At 31.3% G+C, this 20,712-nt stretch overlaps 1 protein-coding gene across 2 annotated transcripts in view; it reads right to left on the bottom strand.

Annotated features, from left to right (window-relative positions):
• The window catches only part of Clk (circadian locomoter output cycles kaput protein Clock), a 65,116-nt gene that overhangs the window by 21,264 nt on the left and 23,140 nt on the right, over nucleotides 1-20,712 (bottom strand). The window contains exons 2-6 of one of the 2 annotated variants that reach the window (XM_088232880.1): nucleotides 14,503-14,651; nucleotides 13,422-13,603; nucleotides 7,705-7,825; nucleotides 5,477-5,575; nucleotides 816-900 (exon numbers count right to left, since the gene is read on the bottom strand). In XM_088232880.1, the coding sequence (XP_088089006.1) occupies nucleotides 816-900; nucleotides 5,477-5,575; nucleotides 7,705-7,825; nucleotides 13,422-13,603; nucleotides 14,503-14,651 (636 nt within the window). The remainder of the gene's footprint in view (nucleotides 1-815; nucleotides 901-5,476; nucleotides 5,576-7,704; nucleotides 7,826-13,421; nucleotides 13,604-14,502; nucleotides 14,652-20,712) is intronic. The other variant, XM_088232882.1, reaches the window with a different exon arrangement.

The raw sequence follows: 20,712 nt of genomic DNA, 5'->3' as shown, positions 1-20,712 counted from the left end.
GTTTTTTTCTATATTTTATTTTTTGAGATTTTAGTCGCTCTAAAAATTTATTTTAATGTGCCAATATGTCTTCTTGCTCATACTGATCGTCGTGGTTTCGGATGTGACAGAGTTTAAAGAACACCCTTTATAGAAATAGTTAGCTTTATAACAGGTATTTACGTATAGAAAAAAACAAAATCACAAAATAGCTTAATGTATAAAGGGTTAAAACTGTATGATGAGATGCCTGAAAGTATGAAGAATGAAAGAAAACTTACGGATTTAAAAAAAAAACGTTATGTTTATTGTAATAATGTAGTTATGTAAGAAATATTTAATAAGTATTTGTTATAATTGTAAATATATTAGTTAATATACAATGTAATATTAACTAACTTAAGTAAATAAATAAATAAATATAATGGAGCTGCAAGGAATATTTTCTTATACTTTTTTGTATACATATTTTCCGAAAATGAGGATTTAAGATTAATAATTATTTATTATTCTTTATTATTTGAGAGTATTTATACACTAGTAATATCTATGTAGACAATAATATTTTTTATTGTAGTGTAGTGTGCAATTCGGAGTAAAGTTCCGAGGTTTTTTAAATTAGCTGTTTTTAAAAATATATACACAGCATACTCACCATAGTATTTAATTTTCAAATAATATGAATCAGTACCTATGCAATATATGTTAATTTTATTTTATTTTTCATCCATCGAAAAGTCTTCTGCATATTGAGTTAGAGCGCACCTATGTGGTCTAATGGTGGAATATTGGGGTTGAGAATATGACAAGGGTTAGAAAATACTTTTTTTATTTACCTTGAATAGTTATTATCCTCTGCATTTGAATTGAATAGACTCCCCGGGGAAATCTCTCCCATCTCCCGAGAGTCAATATTTGACCCTAAAAAATAATAAAATTAAATATACAAAATATGTTAATACTAGAATGGGTCAGACTGATAAAGAAAGTTATTTGGCCTATCATTTAAATACTTAGAAAATCATCATCCCCCTTCACGCACTCCGTGGTTCATTATCAAACCAAATGCCCCGCAGTTCGATCATATGTTACATGAAGGTACGGTGATCAGGCTTACGCTTCAGGTGCCAGTCCAGGGACAATAGACAATAAACAACAAAAAGTTTATTTAGAGACTTTTTTCAATGTTTGTTTTTATTGAGCTGAGGAGTTGCATTACATTTTATTTGCGAAAAGAAATTTCTGCGGCAGAAACGTTGAGAATATTGCAGAAGGCTTTTGATAACCAGGTTTTGCCACAATAAATGTTTACAGGTGGTATAAACAATTCAAAGCAGGCAGAGAAAGCGTTGATGGCAAAAATCGCCCCGGACGACCATCAACACCAACTGATGAACAGCACGCCAAGTAAATCGAAGATCTGGAGCTCAAAAATTGTCGATTGACAATAAGGTACCTTGCTGATCCTGTTTACATTTCATTTGGAGCAGTCCAGACCATTATGAAAGATTTTTTGTCTCCGAAAAGAGTGAAATCTCGTTTGGTACCAAAAAGACAATTTTTTGGGAAAAACAGCGTCGCGTTGAAGTCTGTGAAACAGTGCTTTTTGACTATCAGGATAAGATTAAATGATGATAACTGGAGATGAGACTTGGATCTACGCATACGACCCGGAAACAACCAACCAATCAAGCGAATACCGTACACAATGTGAGTCAAGACCGAAAAGATGGCGCCAGCGTCGTTCAAAGATCAAGATTACGTTAAAAATTTATTCGTCGAGACTATTTCGCCAAAGATTCAATTCATATCGTTCCACAACCATCGTATTCGTCTGATTTTTCAATTTTTAATTCATTTATTTAAATATAACGTATACATTACAAACATACGTTTAATACGTACATATTATAAAAAATTTAAAAAAATACATGAAAGAGATTCATGTCAAAGTAGTAGGACAATCCTGCTCCGGAAAACCCCTTCGGGTACATGGAACAGATCAATATCCGGAGCGATGTTGTTCAGCATAGCGGTAGCCCTTCTAACAGGCATAACCATCTGCAGGTTAGTCCTGTATATCGGAAAATGAAACAATCTATGCGGACACTGTCTTGGGTAATTATCAGGAACATACAAATCAATGCTCATCATCTCAGAATCATCGATTATACCGCGCAACAATCGATAAAAATGTGTAGTCAAATACACATTCCTTGTAGTCTCTAAACTGTTGTAGCCAAGCATACCCTGGAGAAACTCGGTCGGATAGAGCCAAGGATAATACCCGCACTCTCTCATGTAGAGATATCTCTAAAACTTCTTTTGGATTTTCTCTATCATAAGAGAGTACTTCAGTTCATGTGGCCCCCAAATCATCGAGCTACTCTCGAGTTTTCTTCGCACCAAGAAGTTGTAAAGAGTTCTCAGTACACGGGTATTTTCTCTGGCAGTACGCAGAACGAATCCTAACATCTTCAATGCATTATCACTGATTGTCTCTGTGTGTTCATGAAATGTCAGGGTGCTCACAAATCTAACGCTTAGATCCTTAACATTTGACGTTCGTATCAGATTCTGGTCATTCATTTTGTAGCGAAAAAACTGAGTTCTTTGGGCCCTAGTGAAAGACGTGACCGAACACTTGGAAACATTAAACCTAAGTTTGTTACGCCTGCACTAAACACCGTGTGACTTTTGGCTTAAGACACCGCTCCGGGGAGGACACCGTTTTGACACGATTGAAGAGATAAAAACCGAATCGGTGCGCGCTTTAAAAAACATTCCGAAAATCTACTTTAACATTGGAGAAAACGTTGGCATAAGTGTACTGTATCGGGAGGTGAGTACTTTGGAAGGCGATGAAAAAAATTAACAAGAGTAAATAAAGATTTTAAAAGTTATAAACAATTTCTCCTTATTCTTTTATCACAGTATTATGTTAATTAAAAATAATGTAATATTATACCTTCTAAATATTATTCATCCACAAAACATAAACAATTGGTGTATTTTTTATTATGGTTAGGTATTCGTCATCATAATTCCATTATTTACATTTACTGGTGCATAGGATAATAAATTGGTACACCAATTGCAGCTAATCTAGATCATCCTGTTACATAAAGGAAATATTTAAGATTGTAATTTAAGAAAATAAATACTATGAATATAAATTTGTTGCAACAGAGACGGAAAACAGTTTTGAGAAGGGAATATGGAAGTCTAGGCATTTACGGGGCTAATGACCTGTATTGGCTAGTTTAAGTGGCCACTTTACATACTGCGTAACATTCACCATTCTGCCTGTATTTAAACATCTACATTTCCTCAACTCTTCTATCTGTTGACTTTTGTGAAGTAAAATAGCTGAAACCTTTATCATGTGGGGAGTTTTATCCGGTTGAACCATTTCACCTGATAACATTTTTTTTACTTCAACTTAAAGTGTATCCAACTCTTTTTGTGCTATGACAACTAGAAGTGTCGACATAATGAAGAAAAGAGCTCTGCGCTGGTTTGGACATGTGGAGCGAATGGACAGCGAAAGAACGGCTAAAAGGATCTACAATGCAAATGTTGATGGATGCAGAAAACGAAGAAGACGGATAAAGATACGGCACTATCAAGTCCATCAAATACTTGAAGATGGACATGTCAAGAGTAGGAATAATCGGCGTGCGTGCATAAGAAGATACATGAATGTAGAAAAAGGGAGTCCTGTATGCAAAGACAGAGTGATGTGGCGTTCTTTCTTCTCTGCCTACTACTACGGGGAAACGGCATGATGGCGGCCTCCGTGGTGTAGTGGTCAAGACGCTTGACTCTCGCACGGAAGTTCGAACACAAAAAATAAAAATGTGATTTTTCTCAAGCCTGGGTAATCTGTGATGTAATTCGCCTCTGTAATTAGGCCTTTTGGCCTGTTGTAGTGCACAAAAAAAAAAAAATTAAATGAAATGAAAAAAATGAATGGTTTGTTTTGATTATTTTTGTTTTGTTTAAGTTAAGTGAAAAATCTAAACCTTCATTGATGATTTCCATATTCCCTTCATAAAAGAGTTTTCCCTCTCTGTTGCAATAAATTTCAATCTTAATTCCCTAGGGAGTTAAATCCAGCCAGACATGGCATAGACATATAAATACGTTTTAATATACTCAAAATATTATTGATGATATTTATGAATTTTATATTATTAGTAAAATTCTATTGAAAATTACAGTTGCTTTAAAAAACCTATTATAGCAAATCATGGCTTATTCACTGTGTCCAGGCGGACAAAGAATGGCTGCTCTCAGGTAAAAATCCTGAATAAGGAAACCGGGTAGAGATAAGTCCGCCCGGTTGTGAAGAGGTTGGCTCGTTCGCCTACCATTCACGTCCTAGGTTCGATTCCTGACAGGGTGGACGCGGAATATTTATTTCGAAGGTTGTTTAAACGGCAATATTTCATTGTTCCTGGACTGGCACCCGATGCGTAAGACTGAGCTCATTACCTGCATGTAACATACTGCATTTGGTTTACAAATGCAGTGCGCTATGCCCCTATTTATGGAGAAATGGGAATAATGATGCTCATAGAAAATAATATTATGCAATTAAATAGGGCTAGTACAAAGGTAGGGGAATTCAATTAGCACATTACATACTTATAAAATTTAAGCATATATTTACTACAAAGGATAATAATAACACTATATTAATAATAATAATAAACAAAAAAAAACAAAACAAACCATCACGCCGTTTCCCCGTTAGGGTAGGCAGAGAGGATAGAACGCCACAACACTCCATATTTGCATACAGATCTCGCTTCCTCTACATTCATACATCTTCTCATGCACGCGCGCCGATTATTCCGGCTTTTGACATGTCCATCTTTAAGTATTTGTTGGATTTGGTCATGCCATGTCTTTCTTGGTCTTCCTCTATTTCTGCATCCATCAACATTCGCATTGTAAATATTCTTAGCCGTTCTCTCGCTGTCCATTCGTTCTACATGCCCACAAACCAGCGCGAAGCTTCTTTCTTGATTTTGTCGATAATGCTTGCCTCAGACTTACATAATGTACGGATCTCAACATTTGTGCATCTATCGTACATAGTTTTACCACACATTCGCCTGAGAGATCGCATTTCGACAGCATTCAGCCTACTTTCATGCCTGTTTTTCCAAGTCCATACTTCGCTCCCATACATCAGGGATGAGACCAGGACTCCGTTGTGAACTGCCAATTTTGCCTCTTGTGACAAGCATTTATTTGCCAAGGTCGATTTAAGTGCACCGTTTACTCTGTTCCCGGCACTCACCCTCCTTTCAATATCTTTCTCAGTCATTCCATCCCTAGTGAACATACTTCCCAGATACACAAATTCCTCTACTTGTTTTAGTAAAACTCCATTCACAGTGATTTCACATTTAGTCATACATTCATAATAATAATAATAACACAATATTATATTTATTGATATGTTTAAACTGCTTTAATAACTTACCAAAGTATCCAATAAATTGTATTAATTCATAATATAATGGTTCGTTTTGAAAATACAAACTACCTCTTCGTAAATGGCAGAAAAACGTGGTTTGGTTATCTAAAAAGAAACAAAGAATAAAACGTAATTACATATAATATACATTTTAATTTAATTTCATTCATGCAACTGAACTATTTTTTATATATATTTTATATTTGTAGCACTAACTTTATGGTTATTCATTTTAATAAATTAAATAAAAACAGCTTTGTTTTTTACCACTTATTTTTTATTTTTCCTACCGACCGGTTTCAAAGCTATACACGCTTCTTTATCAAGGTATACTTAACCAATTAATTCTAACCTATTTTATTTTGTCAGTGCTGCGCATGAAACTAATAAATCAAGTATTTTTGTCTTATAAGGGTGGGAAGCGTAATGTGAGATGAGATTAAACTGTAATGATCGCGACTCATTTATTTATTGACACTTTATATACATATACAATAAATATACATATAAGGGCGGGCATATTGCCTTAAGGCAATTTCTTCCTACCTACCCAAACCGTTCAGTTTGAGAAAATTATAAATACATGGACATATTGAATCTTACAATTTTATACAAAAATTAAAAGCAAAGATTAACAAAAATAAATATATGTAAAAAAAAAATAACACTTTACTATGAAGAGAGGAGAGGGGATGGGAAGGAAAGAAGAAGGATAAAGGAACAATTTAAATATTAAGATAGTGACATTTCAATCTTGACTTAAATGTAAATAAAGAAGGGGCGTCTCTAACATTAGTGGGTAGATTATTCCACAATCGAGCGGCTACTACTGTGAAAGAGGAGGCAAAAAAATTAGAGCGATGACAGGGTATTAAAAGAGTTCTCTCGTTACTAGAACGAAGAGATAGTCCGTGTTGTGAAGACTCATTCTACATTGAGAGAATAAAAGACACTTTAATATTAGAGTAAAAGAACATTTAACATTTTTTTCTGAATTTGTAAACCACTGATAGAAAATAATCACAATTTCAATAAAGACATTGGACCAAAAGTTCTACATGTTGAAAATAAAATATTAAAATTAGACAACTTGGAAATCTGAGAAATTAAAAAAGCGATTCCTAATAAGAAAAAAATATATGTAAAAAAAAAAACAATATTTTCCTTAGTCTACTCCTGTCTAATTTCAAAGATTGTACGCATCTCATATTACGCTTCATACGCAGCATTAAAAAAACAAAATAGGATGTAATTCATGAGTTAATTATACCTTGATAAAGAAGCTTGTATAGCTTTGAAACCGGTCGGTATCAAACACATCAAATGGAAGGCGATCAAACTACTCTTCAAGGAAGAGTTTTACGTTTTGACCCATTAGTTACTTTGTAGACGTCGCTCAGTATGCAACTCCCGATTTGAATTAAACTAGGCCGTGTTGTGTCGTTTTAAAGTGTAGAAATACTGCTGGGAACCTAAAGAAACGGGATGGGATCACATTTCATGTGTAAGTAGAAAATGCATTACAAAATGAACAAATTGTTAGAGTTGCTAGGGTAGTCAATTTTTTTACGCTACTTTGCTCATTTAGAGAGAACTAATACGAATTGGACCTCTCGGATTAAACAACGCTGTGGTAGACATTTGACCGAAATTATCTTTAAAACATAAAATATTATTTAATATGACATAAAAATGTTCATTTTACGTAAAATATTTTTTGTTTCTTAAGGTTCGAAGTTCATTAATTATATTACTCTTATTAAATGACCCCTTGCTTATCTACTCTGTTGTGTCAATCAATGTTTCCGGTGTACAATAAAATTTTAAAGAAACAAATATTATCATCTTACATTTTGTATTATGATTATATTTTTCACGATCTGGCAACATTACGCGGCTACTTTACGCATGCGCGCGGTGAAAGTGGGAAAAAGTGGGGGGTTTTTTGGACACAGTCTGATGTTATTCAAATATAATTCTATGCTCCTTCTGGACTATTCTTAATTCTATGATTACAATATTGTTAGAAAATGGTTTAAATTAACGTGTTCTCTTGAATAGATATCTAACCTGCGCATTTTCATAAATAAGTATTGCAGAAAATGTATGTTATCGAATAACTGTCCTCTCATAAAAATTGAAAGATATTTTATTATTATGAACACACTTCAACGAATTCGACCTAAATATTTAAGATGCTACTTTGCTACAATATTTTAAAAGTATTGTCTTACCTTTGTCGGGCATACCTTGTATTCCAGCAAAATTATCGCTTTGGTTTTGCAAAACATCAAATAAGTGTTTCTTGTCATCATCGTATGTAATATCAAATACGGAAGTATTTAAAATATCGTTCTGTAATATGTAAATTATTATACATGGTTAGAAGAACAAGAAATCCATATTGAAAGGAAATAACATGATTATAATATACATATTCATATCGCATCAAAAAGATACTGGTTTGTATCCTTCGCACAAATAAAATGTGTGTCTTTATTAAATGATGGAAATTAAATATGAAAAAAGGTTTTCCTACACGCGGTAAAAATTAAAGCATTTAATTATACGGCGAAGTTTTTCTATAATGTATTAAAAAAATTGACTACTTTGAAGGACGTCACAAATTCTTCTAAATAAACCAATAATAGAGTGTTGTGATAGATTTCTGGTTTACAGGAAACTAACTCACCACTCACTGAAAAGAACTTGTGGCGTCATACGCGGAGTAATTTCAAAATTACAACACTTTAAAAAAATCGTAGCGATGATAATAAGATACATAAAAATAAAAATGTATTTTTGAGCCTAGTTTGATAGTCTATTCTAGTCTAGTCTACTAAGAAAAAAATATGTCGTAATTACAATAAAACTCCAATTATCCGGATTAATGAGCCATACGTTATAACATACAAATGTATTTAAACGTGTCCAGGGCTGCTATTCTGAACGCATTTATAGCGCGGGATAGCGCGTACTTACATATTAAATACGCATATTACTTTCACAAAGAAACGCGATGGCCGCTAGCGCCTTTTTTATTTGTTTTTGTAAAATGTCCTTTATTGTTTATTTCTTGATAACGATTCTGATATTTGTCAATTCGGATATTTGGCAATTCGGATATTTGGCAATTCGGATAAACGTAGTTCTACTGAAACTACTTTCATACATTTTATTTAAATGGTTGCATTATTCCATAATAATATGAAAAACAGTTGGAAAATTTTTAATATGGAAAAAAAATGCATTAATTCTATAAAAATAACATAGAAAATATAAAAAAAATTAAAACATAAAATGTAAATAAAAAAACTAACACATCGCAGACATAACGAGTATTTGACAATTTAACAATCGTAAAATTTACTCTAAGACCGAAAAACATTTTTTTTAAACTGGATTTATCTCATTTTAATTAATCAGACAAAAAAAAATTAGTAGGTAGCGTGACCAATATCAAATAGTATTCTATGTTTTACAGTGAAACTGATAATTGACATTTTATAAATTTTACTTAGAACAATACTTAGAGTAATAACCTAATAGAGTCGCCCATACGGAGAAAAACAATTATATGATTATTGACTACGGAGATAGCTACAAATTACAGCAATACAACGGGCCGTAGGTACTTGGGTTGAGAATTGCAAGCATGAAACCATCCGTTACACGTTTGTTGTTAAACTCAAAACCAAACTAAAACCAAAAATTTGGAACGCTTTTGTTCTGTGCAATAGAGATTAAGGGCTTCTCTAGAGAATTATTACTCTGAGGAATTATATTATTTTTTCTTAAATAAAATATTTGAAAAAATTCTACACCATGAATGAAAAAGCAGAAAAGCCCCAAGTTGTTTTTACGAGTATATTTCAATTTATTTATCAGTATATTTTAAATAACCTACCTTGAAAAAAAATCTAACATTTTAATTGCATAAAAAATATCAATAAAGAGCGATTAATTCGCACATAATTTACTCATTAATTAATTAATTCGCATATTGCAACATAATTTTAATACATATATTCGCATTGAAAAAGGAACATAAACAAAAAAAATTTGACTAGGATCTATAAGGGCTAATGTCGAAAATCGTAATATCGCAGGTGGGTAAATTATTTAGACATTTGTTGGCGTTATAATGAACTGTTTGGCGTATTTAACAACATATATTAATAAAAAACATTACAACACATGTACGTGTGTATAAAATAGTTAAATATCCGAGTTTTCTAATTGACATTGAGCCTCTACAAAATGGTGGCAAGAAAAAAATGAAATCTGACATTGGCCCTTCTAGATCCAAACCACAGAATTATCAAAAAATAAACCAATAAATTAGATCGAAGTTATGGTCATAGACTGAAATAAAAAACAAACCTGATTAAAAAAAAATATATCATGGTCCCCTAAGTAAAAAGAGATAACTTTGCATAATAGAAAAAGAAAAAAAAGTAGTAAGGAATGTGGCGTTTTTAAAACGAGAATCGAATCAGAAAAAAGAAAAATATATTATTTAGAGTATTTTTTTTTATATAATTGTTTCCGGTGTGTTAGCTCATTGCGAAGAACTGGAAGTATTATTCAATAAGTATAAACCATTTAGGCTGATGCTTAGCCAAACATATATGTAACTAAAGAAATAACAAATAATGAGGTAATGTGTTCGAGTTACAAGACTGTCAGATGTGATTCGTTAAGTTGGCATACAGGAGGCGTAATTATCGTAATCCTAAGTAAAATTATTATAAGATAATTTCTAATGAGGTTCTGCAAGAAAAAAAACTCGCGATACTCGTTGTACAAATTAAGAACAAATTTATAACTGGAACACAAAATGGAGAGGTGTGTTATTCTCCAAATCAAGTAATTAATAAAATTAAAGTAAATAAAGTTTTTATTTTATTTATGAAAGCTTTTTCGACTTGCGTCAGTCCTTTTTTGTTCCATCACTTTTTGATGCCGTTGACCTAATCTAAATTACCGCGGTTTAATATATTATATTGGTAGATACAATTTTTAGTGATAAGGTTATTTAATCGGTAGTCAGATGGCAGAAGGGAAACTATTGTGTAGTTTTTTGTTTTTTATTTTTAAAAAGTTTTAATAAAATTTTCTTTTAATAAACTTAGATAAAAAAATAAAAAAACATCATCATTTAGAACAATAATTTATTATTGAAAAGTAACACTCAAATATTTTAGTTTCTGGATTAAAGTCTTGAAACTGAGTCTTATTTCAGCTCTTTCGAACATTTTTGAAAATCGCAGATGATTATTTCTGCCATCTGACTACCGAAACAATATTTGATAACTCAACTTAATGGAATAAGTAAATAAACTATAGTCCTTAAAATGTAGCATGATTAGAATGACAGTTGTCAGAAAAAGTGACGAGATAACTTTGTAGTAACGTCAAAGGAGTTACTTATATTGACACACGAAATATCATTTGTATATGGCGTGTTAATTTATTTTTTTAATACAATGCTTGAAACATAAATCAACATTTATGTATAAAATCAGCTTTAAAACTTAAGAAAAACTAAAATAAAATCAATTATTAACGACGTTCTTATAAGGTTACATCATTTTGCAAAAACGTTAGAGATGGGACAAATAGATCAATGTTAATTGATCGAATAAAAAAATAATTCATTTGATATTTTTTCATGAAAAAAGTAAAAATGTCTCATCTTTTTGTGAATAATTGTGTTAAACACAATATAATAGGCTTGTTTTTGCGTTTTTTGTATCAATTTTCGGAAACAGAGTTTCATGATTGCATGAAATAACTGATCAAATCTATATTTTATTTTATTTTATTTTGGAAAGCCAACAGATTACAATGTTTATTAATTACAGTGTAGGTTAAATTATATATTAAGATCCAATTACAGGCCTTCTCGTAAGCTAAAAGATAAATATTACCAATAAGAAGTTAAGAATAGATATTAAATTTGGATATGTATGTACATTTTACAGTGCGGATAACATAATAATAAGTATACATACATATGCAGCGAGTATAACATTTGCGATAATTATTGAGCCTTATAAGAAGAACAACTTAATTGAAGAAAATAATAATTATAAAAATAAAATAAAAAAACTCAAAAACTAAAATAAAATAAAGTGTTTATAATAATTAACCAAATATCAAACTCACATACACATGTACATGTACATATCCATACACAATATAACTGCACAGGTAGGTATTTCGGTTAAATAAGATATTATGTAAGAGAATATTAAAAAACATTTATAAAAAAAAAAATATAAAAAAATAAAAATTAGTGTATGATCAGTGATCAGTAATTTTCCTTCACTAATGAAATTCGTTTGACAGCTGTCATTCTAATCAAGCTATATTTTAAGGACTATAACCTAACTAACGGTAAGGTTATGCTTTGGTAGGTGTATGTAATATGTACATACATTTAGCAAAATACTAGTAAAAAGATAATTTAAAGTTTGAAAATAAAGACAAAGCATTATTCAAGCCTAATTTTAATTCTCGTTGCTTAAGACATGCATAGTATATTTATTCTAAGATCTGCATAATATATTCATAGCTTACAAAATAGTTCTCTTATGGATTAGAGATACGGGCTCGCAATTTATGTTTATAATATGAAGTATTTTTACATCAATAATGGTATAAAAATATTCTCGAAAATTTGTGTATGAATTTTCAAACTATTGTAGGGCCAATTTAATAGGTCACATTTGACACTTCATCAAAATTCAACCACATAACCTTGTAAGGGCGGTAGTAAAATATTATTTATTTTTTCGAATTTAGAACTGCTCAATTGCTTCACTTTTTTTCAATTACGATTACATATTTATTGTAATAATGACAAAAGAAGGTAATTTTATGATTTACTTTCACTAATAAACCATTCTAAACATAATAAACTTTTTCTGTTCTAAACGTCGTTACAATGTTGCATCAGTGAACCCTTTTTCTTTTTAAACACTAGGGATGTTAACCAGAAAAATCGAATGTTGATAGTTTTGTTAAATTATGTATATATTTTATTTTGTTCCTTAAATTTAAGATAGAAAATAATAATGGGACAGGGATTCGACTTATGACTTTGAAAATAAAATTACAGTACCTATAAGTACTTTTTTATAGCAACTGAATTCAATTGACATATATTATGTTTAAAGTCCGAATCGATTCATTCACTTTAATCGATGTTTTTAAGCAGGTTACCTCACTATGAAGCTAAAACTGACAAATGTCAAATGTGACCTATTAAATTGGCCCTACTATAGCTGTATTTTTTTTAGCTGAAGCTATGATATAGCAGGATTTCCGAAGACTTTTTTTAAATATCAAAGGCACTGATTCAAATTAAAACAAAATTTGTTCAAATATTCAAAATTATACGTTTACTTTCACACATACATATATTATGTAAATTCATATACTGTTTAGGATTAATATTTTTTCATGTTATCATAAATTAATAAACGCCAATAAAGACTAATGCAAACTGGTATAGGAAACACAAACTCGTCAATTAAATAGCAGCGCTAAGACAAAAAAATACAAACATGCTTAAATTATATAAAATAAAGTAAATTCCTCCTTCAAATATTAATTTAATTTTTAATACCAGTATGAATAGTAAAAAATACTCGTACTGAATTAAAGAAAAGGGTGTGAATATCAGTATTTAATAATAACAATACCTTAAAAAAGCAAACAACGGGTCATAAAACGCGGTTGATAAAACTACAAAAATAACAGATTTCAAAATAAAATACCGCCAACCCTCTATTTACTACAATCCTACTGGTAAAGATTTTTTCAGAGTTGTAAGTATTTACAAAATTTATTATAATAATTGAAGGCATGTTTGTCTTAACATTTATAATGAAAAGTGATGGGAGGAATTGATCATTTAACATCTTAAATACTTAATACGAACCGGTAAATGGCCGAGAAGTGGTGTTATACTCTCTGAGGCGTAACATATTTTTCCGTCTGTAGAAAATACCATAACAAAACCATCTAGAGCTTCTAGAATCAAATGGGTGAATTCTTCGTTTGAAAGAAATGACGGTTTCCAGTCCTCTTGTATTTCGTATACTCTCGATCGCACAGAAATTTCTGGGAAATAAAAAAATTGTATTCATCTATTAGCTATTGCTACTTTATTGTATTGAGATAACCAATTGCTTTTATTCACAATTTAGTGGATTCTAAATAGTCAAAAGAAGACAATTTTTGTATCAATATAACCTGCTGCGTACATAATAAAGAAGCATTAAAATATTAGACTTCTTCAGGAAGGTGTATTTAATAATATAGCTGGATTTTATCATCAATAATGCACATTGAAATAAATATAGATATACTTGGTTTTTTATAGCCATACCGTGAAACTTCAAAAGAACATTTCTTATTGTGTGCTTTTAAAAATATCCTAAATTTTTTTGGGAAAACCGCATTTTTAATTTTAAAAAAAAGACGTATTTGAGCAACGAAGCGATACGCACCGTACGCGGAATAGGGTAACGGCTGGGTAGGATAGAAGAGGGTTAGGGGTTTATGTAAGGGATGCTAGTCCGAGAAATGAAGGAAAGTTCTAATTTTCAAATTATAAAAAATAATAAATAAAGTTTTTGCAAAAAAATTGCTAGTATTTTACAAATGTTTACCTTGAGGAAATGTTGCTCTGAAATTTCGTGGTCTGGCCTTAAACCACCGTTTATTTTAGCAGCGTTTTTTGTATTCAGACATTGATTCTGTTAATTTCAGGGAGTTCAATCAGATTTTTTTTGTAACGGTACATTTGTTAAAATTCTTTACAATAAAAAAAAAATTGAAGACGGGGTATGAAAATAAGTTTCGTAAGCGCTTGTTATTAATACATGAGTTCATAATTTAAAAAAATAAAAAAAAATCGCTTTCAACTATTCATAAATCTTGTAACAAATCCTTGAATTCGAACAGTTTCTTGCCCCATTTTCCGTCCCATATCGGCCTAAAGTAAAATGATAACTTACCATTGTGGTTCTTGAGAATTGAAATAGTTGATTTGAGGACAGTAGACTTGTCCATCTTACGGCTATTTGTTGAGATCATGGAACTCAACTCGTTCACCAAAGTGTTAAATTGGTCCCTCCTTTTCTTCTCGCTAAGGTTGCGCGATTTCCTACAACAAAATAAATAGACGGTAAATAAATGCATTGACTTTCATATTCCAAACGGTTGCATCGTATGGAATGATTGGATGGCGTAATTATTTGGCTATTCTCCGAAAAATAATATTTAAATATTTAATTACTCTGTACGTGTGATGTCACTCGACTCCTTCTAAACGGCTTAACCGATTTACGTGTGGTTTTCAGAGAAATATAGATCTTTGCGCTGTGCGTGTTCGTGGATATTAAAGGCTTCAATATAATGTGTAAAAAAGAAGAAAAGAGCATAAATGTTTTATTTATCGATCTACCAGGGTTGCATTCGAGGAGAATGCATTGATAAAAAAATGGAAATTTTTTGTTTTTTTGTGTATAAAAAGAAGCTTTTTTTTTAATGTTTACAAACAGCGTTTGTTTTTTGTAGATCACAACCAGATTCTTTCCTTAAATTCCTTATAATTTCTTTCTATTTATTTCTTTTTACTGGATTTTTGGTAATACTAAAATAATATTAAATTCAATACATTTTAAAAAACCGTATTCCCACATAAGTACACCCCTTTGTTGGTGAGAAGACTGGAGTTTGACGTTTGCAAAAAGAATGCCATATTTGAAAAAGTTTTTATTTTATTTTTTGGAATTCAACCATAAACAAGTACCTACTAAAATTTAATATTTGAATATTAACAATTTTTAGTTTTGGAATTCAATCACAAACAAGTACCTAGGTACCTATTTATCAATAAAAAGTATTTTTCCAAGGCATGCCAACGTTAGGGCAGGACAACGTCTGTCGGGTCAGCTAGTACAAAATATAATGCAAAAACTGCCCCCCACGTACCCCTCAGATACTCAAGTCAAATAATTTGCAAATAACTGTCAAACAGCTTTATGACAGAGCAGTTTTAATTCATTACTGGTTCAATAAAGAATGGAACCCGATAAAACGTTCAAAAACGATTTTCAAATAGCATGATTTTATTTTTTATTTTATTGAATAAATTCACGGACAATGTCCAATTTAAACAAATCATGAATCGAAATAAAAAACAATAATAATACAGTAAAAAATAATAGAAGCAATACAACAAAGAAAAGTTAATACATTAGACAGGCATTATAGAAACCGGGTTAATTCTACAAATATACGATAAATTTACTGGGAATATTTTTTCAGTTTATTAGTAAAAAAAATCAATTTACAATCAAAATAATTAAGATCTTGATTTTCATTTACAAATCTAATCATTCGGGGTAGAGGCGCATGGAAACCATAATTAGTCTCACGATGACCGAGGAACAGACTTTAATTATTTCTGAGTCTACGTGAAGGAACATCAAGAGATATTTGTTGGAGAATAGTCGGGACATCAAATAAACTATTAAATATTTGAAACGTGCAAATTACGTCTGCATTAAATCGAAGTTGTGAGAGACTGGATATATTAAGAAAAGTTCCATGTCGGTATAGTTATAGTTATCTCTTGTGATTCCTAGTTTATACGCAATTTTTCTTATAAATTTATGCTGAACTGATTCGGTACGATTTATATGAGTAACATATGAAGGAGACCATATTACGGAGCGTATTCAAGAATGGGACGAACAAATGAGCAGTCAATTGTTTTTAGAGTTAGCGTGTATCCAAAATCGGAAGTAGCTATATTAACAAATCCAAAAAATTAGAGAGATTTATTAATGATATGGTCAATATGTTCATGAAATGTCATTTGTTGTCTAGAATAACCCCAAGATATCTTATTGAAGTTACAGCGGAAAGAATTTAGTCATTAAATTTATAATCAAAAGTAATATTTTTTTAGATCTACGGTAAGAAATTATTTGGCGTTAATTTTTAAGTTCTCATTAATTATCTTTATTTCTTAAATAGTATCATCATCATCCCCTTTCCGCACCTAATGGTGCATAGGGCACTGTATTAGTACACCAATCCTAGCGTATTTCAATCATTTTTGTTACATTATGGTAAGATGATCAGCCTTACGCTTCAGGTACCATTCCAGGGACTATGAAATATTCCAGTGTTAAAACACACAATTGTCTACAGAACTCAAATTTTGCAAAATGGGTTATTATTTAGAGATAATTTCATTTGTGTAACAAGATTCAAGTAATTTAACAAATAACAGAAATATTCCAGATATTCTACTTGAACCATTAAAGATGCGACAGAAATGAGTCTACTTATACGGTGTTTGCGGACCAACTACTGCTTTACAAAATTATGACAGGAATAGTTGACTGTACAGAACTACTTAGTTTAATAACAATACATGTGCCAGCCAGGATTTGTAGACGGTAGCACCTGTTTCATGTACCAATAAGTAAAACATCGTATGTTAAAAATGATTTTTTTCGTAGGACTTTTTCAGTGTACAATACAAAATTTAAAGATATAGATTACACAAAAATCACACTGTCAGATTAAAAATTTACACTAAAAATGCATTATGTAACTTAGTAGACATTATAATAATAAACATGTACATCTCCCTTCCCCTCCTTATCCTCTCTTCAAGCATTCTTGTCCTAATCCCGCCCAATTTATCTGTTACTTCCAACCCAATGGAGATCGGCTTTCGTTATTCCACTTCCTAAAAATGGCTCCCCGGCATCCAAAAAAAATTATAGACCCATCTCCATTTTGCCTATCTTTTCCAAGGTTATTGAACGAATAGCTTACAAAACAAATTAATTGTTATCTGACACTCCATAATCAACTTGATCCTCTGCAATCTGGTTTTCAGGCTGAACACAGCACTACTACCGTCTTAGTTAAAAATAACTGACGATATTAGACAAGCAATGAATGATAAACGTCTAACGCTTGGGTCCTACTTGATTTTAGTAGTGCTTTTAACTCTGTTGATTGACTGTTGATTGACCTTCTTCTCGCTAGACTTAAGTCCTTAAATCTATCTCCATCTGCGATAAATTGGTTTTCAACGTATTTATGTGGCCGTCGACAATGCGTTACAATGGCAGATGTCTTTTCAGGTTGGATTGATCTTACCGCCGGTGTGTCACAAGGGGGGGGGGGGTACTTTCTCCACTTTTATTTTCCCTTTTTATCAATCCAATAACAAAAAACCTCCCCTGTTCGTACCATTTATATGCCGATGATTGTATATTCATTTCGAACCAGTTGACATTGTTAAAACACATAAAGTAATGTCACTTGCACTCGAGCATATCTCTTCATGGACAAAAAAACATGGACTTCTCATAAATCCAACAAAAACCTAAATTCTACTTGTTGGTAGTAAACAAATGTATTCAAAAGTGAATTATTCCACACTTCCTCTTTTCAAAATAGATGGTACAGAAATTCCATTCATGACTTCAGTCAAAACGTAGGTATTTTCATTCATAAGCATTTAGGGTGGCACGATCAAGTTAACGAAGTTAGTCGTAAACTTTATAGCAGTTTGCACTCACTTAAAAGATTACAGAATTTCTTGCCAGTTGTTGAGCAAACATTAGTCCAGAGCTTACTTCTTCCACTCCTTGACTATGCGGATGTATGTTATCCAGATGCTAACTCTGAATTACTTGATAAGTTGATAGCAGAATATTTGTATTCGTTATATCTTTATCTTCGCAAATTTGACCACATAACCGAGTATGAAGAAACATTCACATTCTATCACTTCTTCACAATATTTCAAATAATCCCACTTCGCCTGTTTATCTGAGAGAGCTCATCCAACCTCTTTCACAACACGGACTATCTCTTTGTTCTAGTAACGAGAAAACCCTTTTAATACCCTGTCATCGCTCTAATTTTCTTGCCTCTTCTTTCACAGTAGTAGCCGCTCGATTGTGAAATAATCTACCCACTAATATCTAACACCTTCTTTATTTACATTTATGTCAAGATTAAAATGCCACTATCTAAATATTTAAATGGTTCCTTTATCCTTCTTCTTTCCTTCCCACCCCCTCTCCTCTCTTCATTGTTTAGTGTTAATTTTTAATTATTTAATTAATCTTTGTTTTTAATTTTTGTATAAAATTGTAAGATTCAATATGTCCGTGTATTCAATATGTCCGGGTAGGTAGGAAGAAATTGCATTAAGGCAATATGCCCGCCTTTACATGTATATATATTGTATATGTATTTAAAGTGTCAAATAAATAAATTTACAATAACTAAATGTTCTTAAAAAATATATTTAAAAAATTCTCTGATTATTGAAAATTATTTACGAGTACATAAAAATAACATTTTTATATGTATAATCTTATATGTATTTATTTGATAGTAATATATTTTCTTTACTAACTTTGTATACATTGTGGAAATCTGTTATTAGTTCTGAGTTTATACACTATATCTGTTTGTTTACTATAAATATGTATCTAGAACTGTTGATTTCCCAAATAAAATAAAATAAATACTACTAGAACTAACTAATACTATTCGTACCACTTAACGAATGATAGAAATGAGTCTACTTATATTTCTGAGACCGTCTTATACTATTTGTGTTGCTGAAAATATGACACACATTCAATTCAATTCAATTAATTTATTTTAAATATAACATATACATTACAAACATATATTCAATACGTACATATTATAAAAAATAAAAATAAATATATGATGGAGATTCATGTCAAAGTAGTAGGAGAATCGTGCTCCGAAAAACCCCATTCGGATACATGGAACCGATCAATATCCAGAGCGATGTTGTTCAGCATAGCGGTAGCCTTTCTAATAGCGGGCAGGTTGTTCCTGTATATCGGAGTATGAAACAAGCTATGCTGACGCTGTCTTAGGTAATTATAAGGAACATACAAACCAATGCTCATCATGATCTCAGAATTATGGATCACACCGCGCAACAATTGATAAAAATGTGTAGTCAAATACACATTCCTTCTAGTCTCTAAACTGTTGTAGCCAAGCATACCCTGGAGAAACTCAGTCGGGTAGAGCCAAGGATTACACGCACTCTCTCATGTAGAGATATCTCAGAAACTTCTTTTGGATTTTCTCTATCATAAGATAGTATTTCAGTTCATGTTGCCCCCAAATCATCAAGTTACTCTTTTGAATATTTATTTTATTAAAACCAAAGTTTAATAAGCACAAAGTTGTTGATTTATGTTTTGAGTAGTCATAGAAATGTACTGTTAATACCATTGATGCAGACATATACAAGGAAATTTTTTACTTAAATTTGTCTTTCTTGCTTACCGTAACACTTTATTTACTGTGTTTGCTTTAAAGAATTTATTTCATAAGCTTATATCTTTGCATTTTTTTGTTTATATGCTTACTGTTTTTTCTTGCATACCTTTGTTATTATTGTTTTTTTTTTACTTTGTAAAACTTTTCATTTTATCCTTTCTAACTAATTTCACATATTTTTTCTGTATATTCTGTGTTTATTATTTAGTATGTTAGCATGTATTTTACTTTTATTTTTTAAATGCCTTTTGGGCGTTAATAAACATAATAAATAAATATACTCGTAAATCACAAAATGAACAAAAATGCTGTTATACTCTTATGTCCGCCTATCAAAGATATAAAGAAAGATAAAACTTAATAACTAGAAATATTCATCATCATCATCATCATTCCCTTTCCGCGTCTAATTGTCCAAAGGGCACTGCATTGGTACACCAATCGCAGCGTATCTGGATCATTTTTGTTATATGAAGGTAAGGTGATCAGTCTTACGCTTCGGGTATCAGTCTAGGGACCATGAAATGTTCTAGTGTAAAAACACTCGTTTACATCATATTTCATATCAACCATGTCGGGAATCGAACCCGAGACCTCTTTCGTGGTTGGCAAATGCGCTGACCATTACACTCCGAGGACGAGTAGAAAAATAACAATAAATTAATCAAAATAATAACCAACATAATCTTATAATAGTGATAAATTTTAAATTTAAAAAAAATAAACGCACGAGAGGAATAATGAAGTTAAAATATTACCTTCCTAATACAAAAGTAAACTCGAGATAATACTTATTTCTTTCTTGGTAATGTGAGTAGGTAATCCTTAAAAGTAGTACCTAGCATTGGATT

Source organism: Micrasema longulum, unplaced genomic scaffold, assembly GCF_059751315.1.
Source record: "Micrasema longulum isolate JH-2025_06_02 unplaced genomic scaffold, ASM5975131v1 h1tg001033l, whole genome shotgun sequence".
Classification (NCBI taxonomy): Eukaryota; Metazoa; Arthropoda; class Insecta; order Trichoptera; family Brachycentridae; genus Micrasema; species Micrasema longulum.
This window is presented reverse-complemented; position numbering and strand designations above follow the sequence as displayed.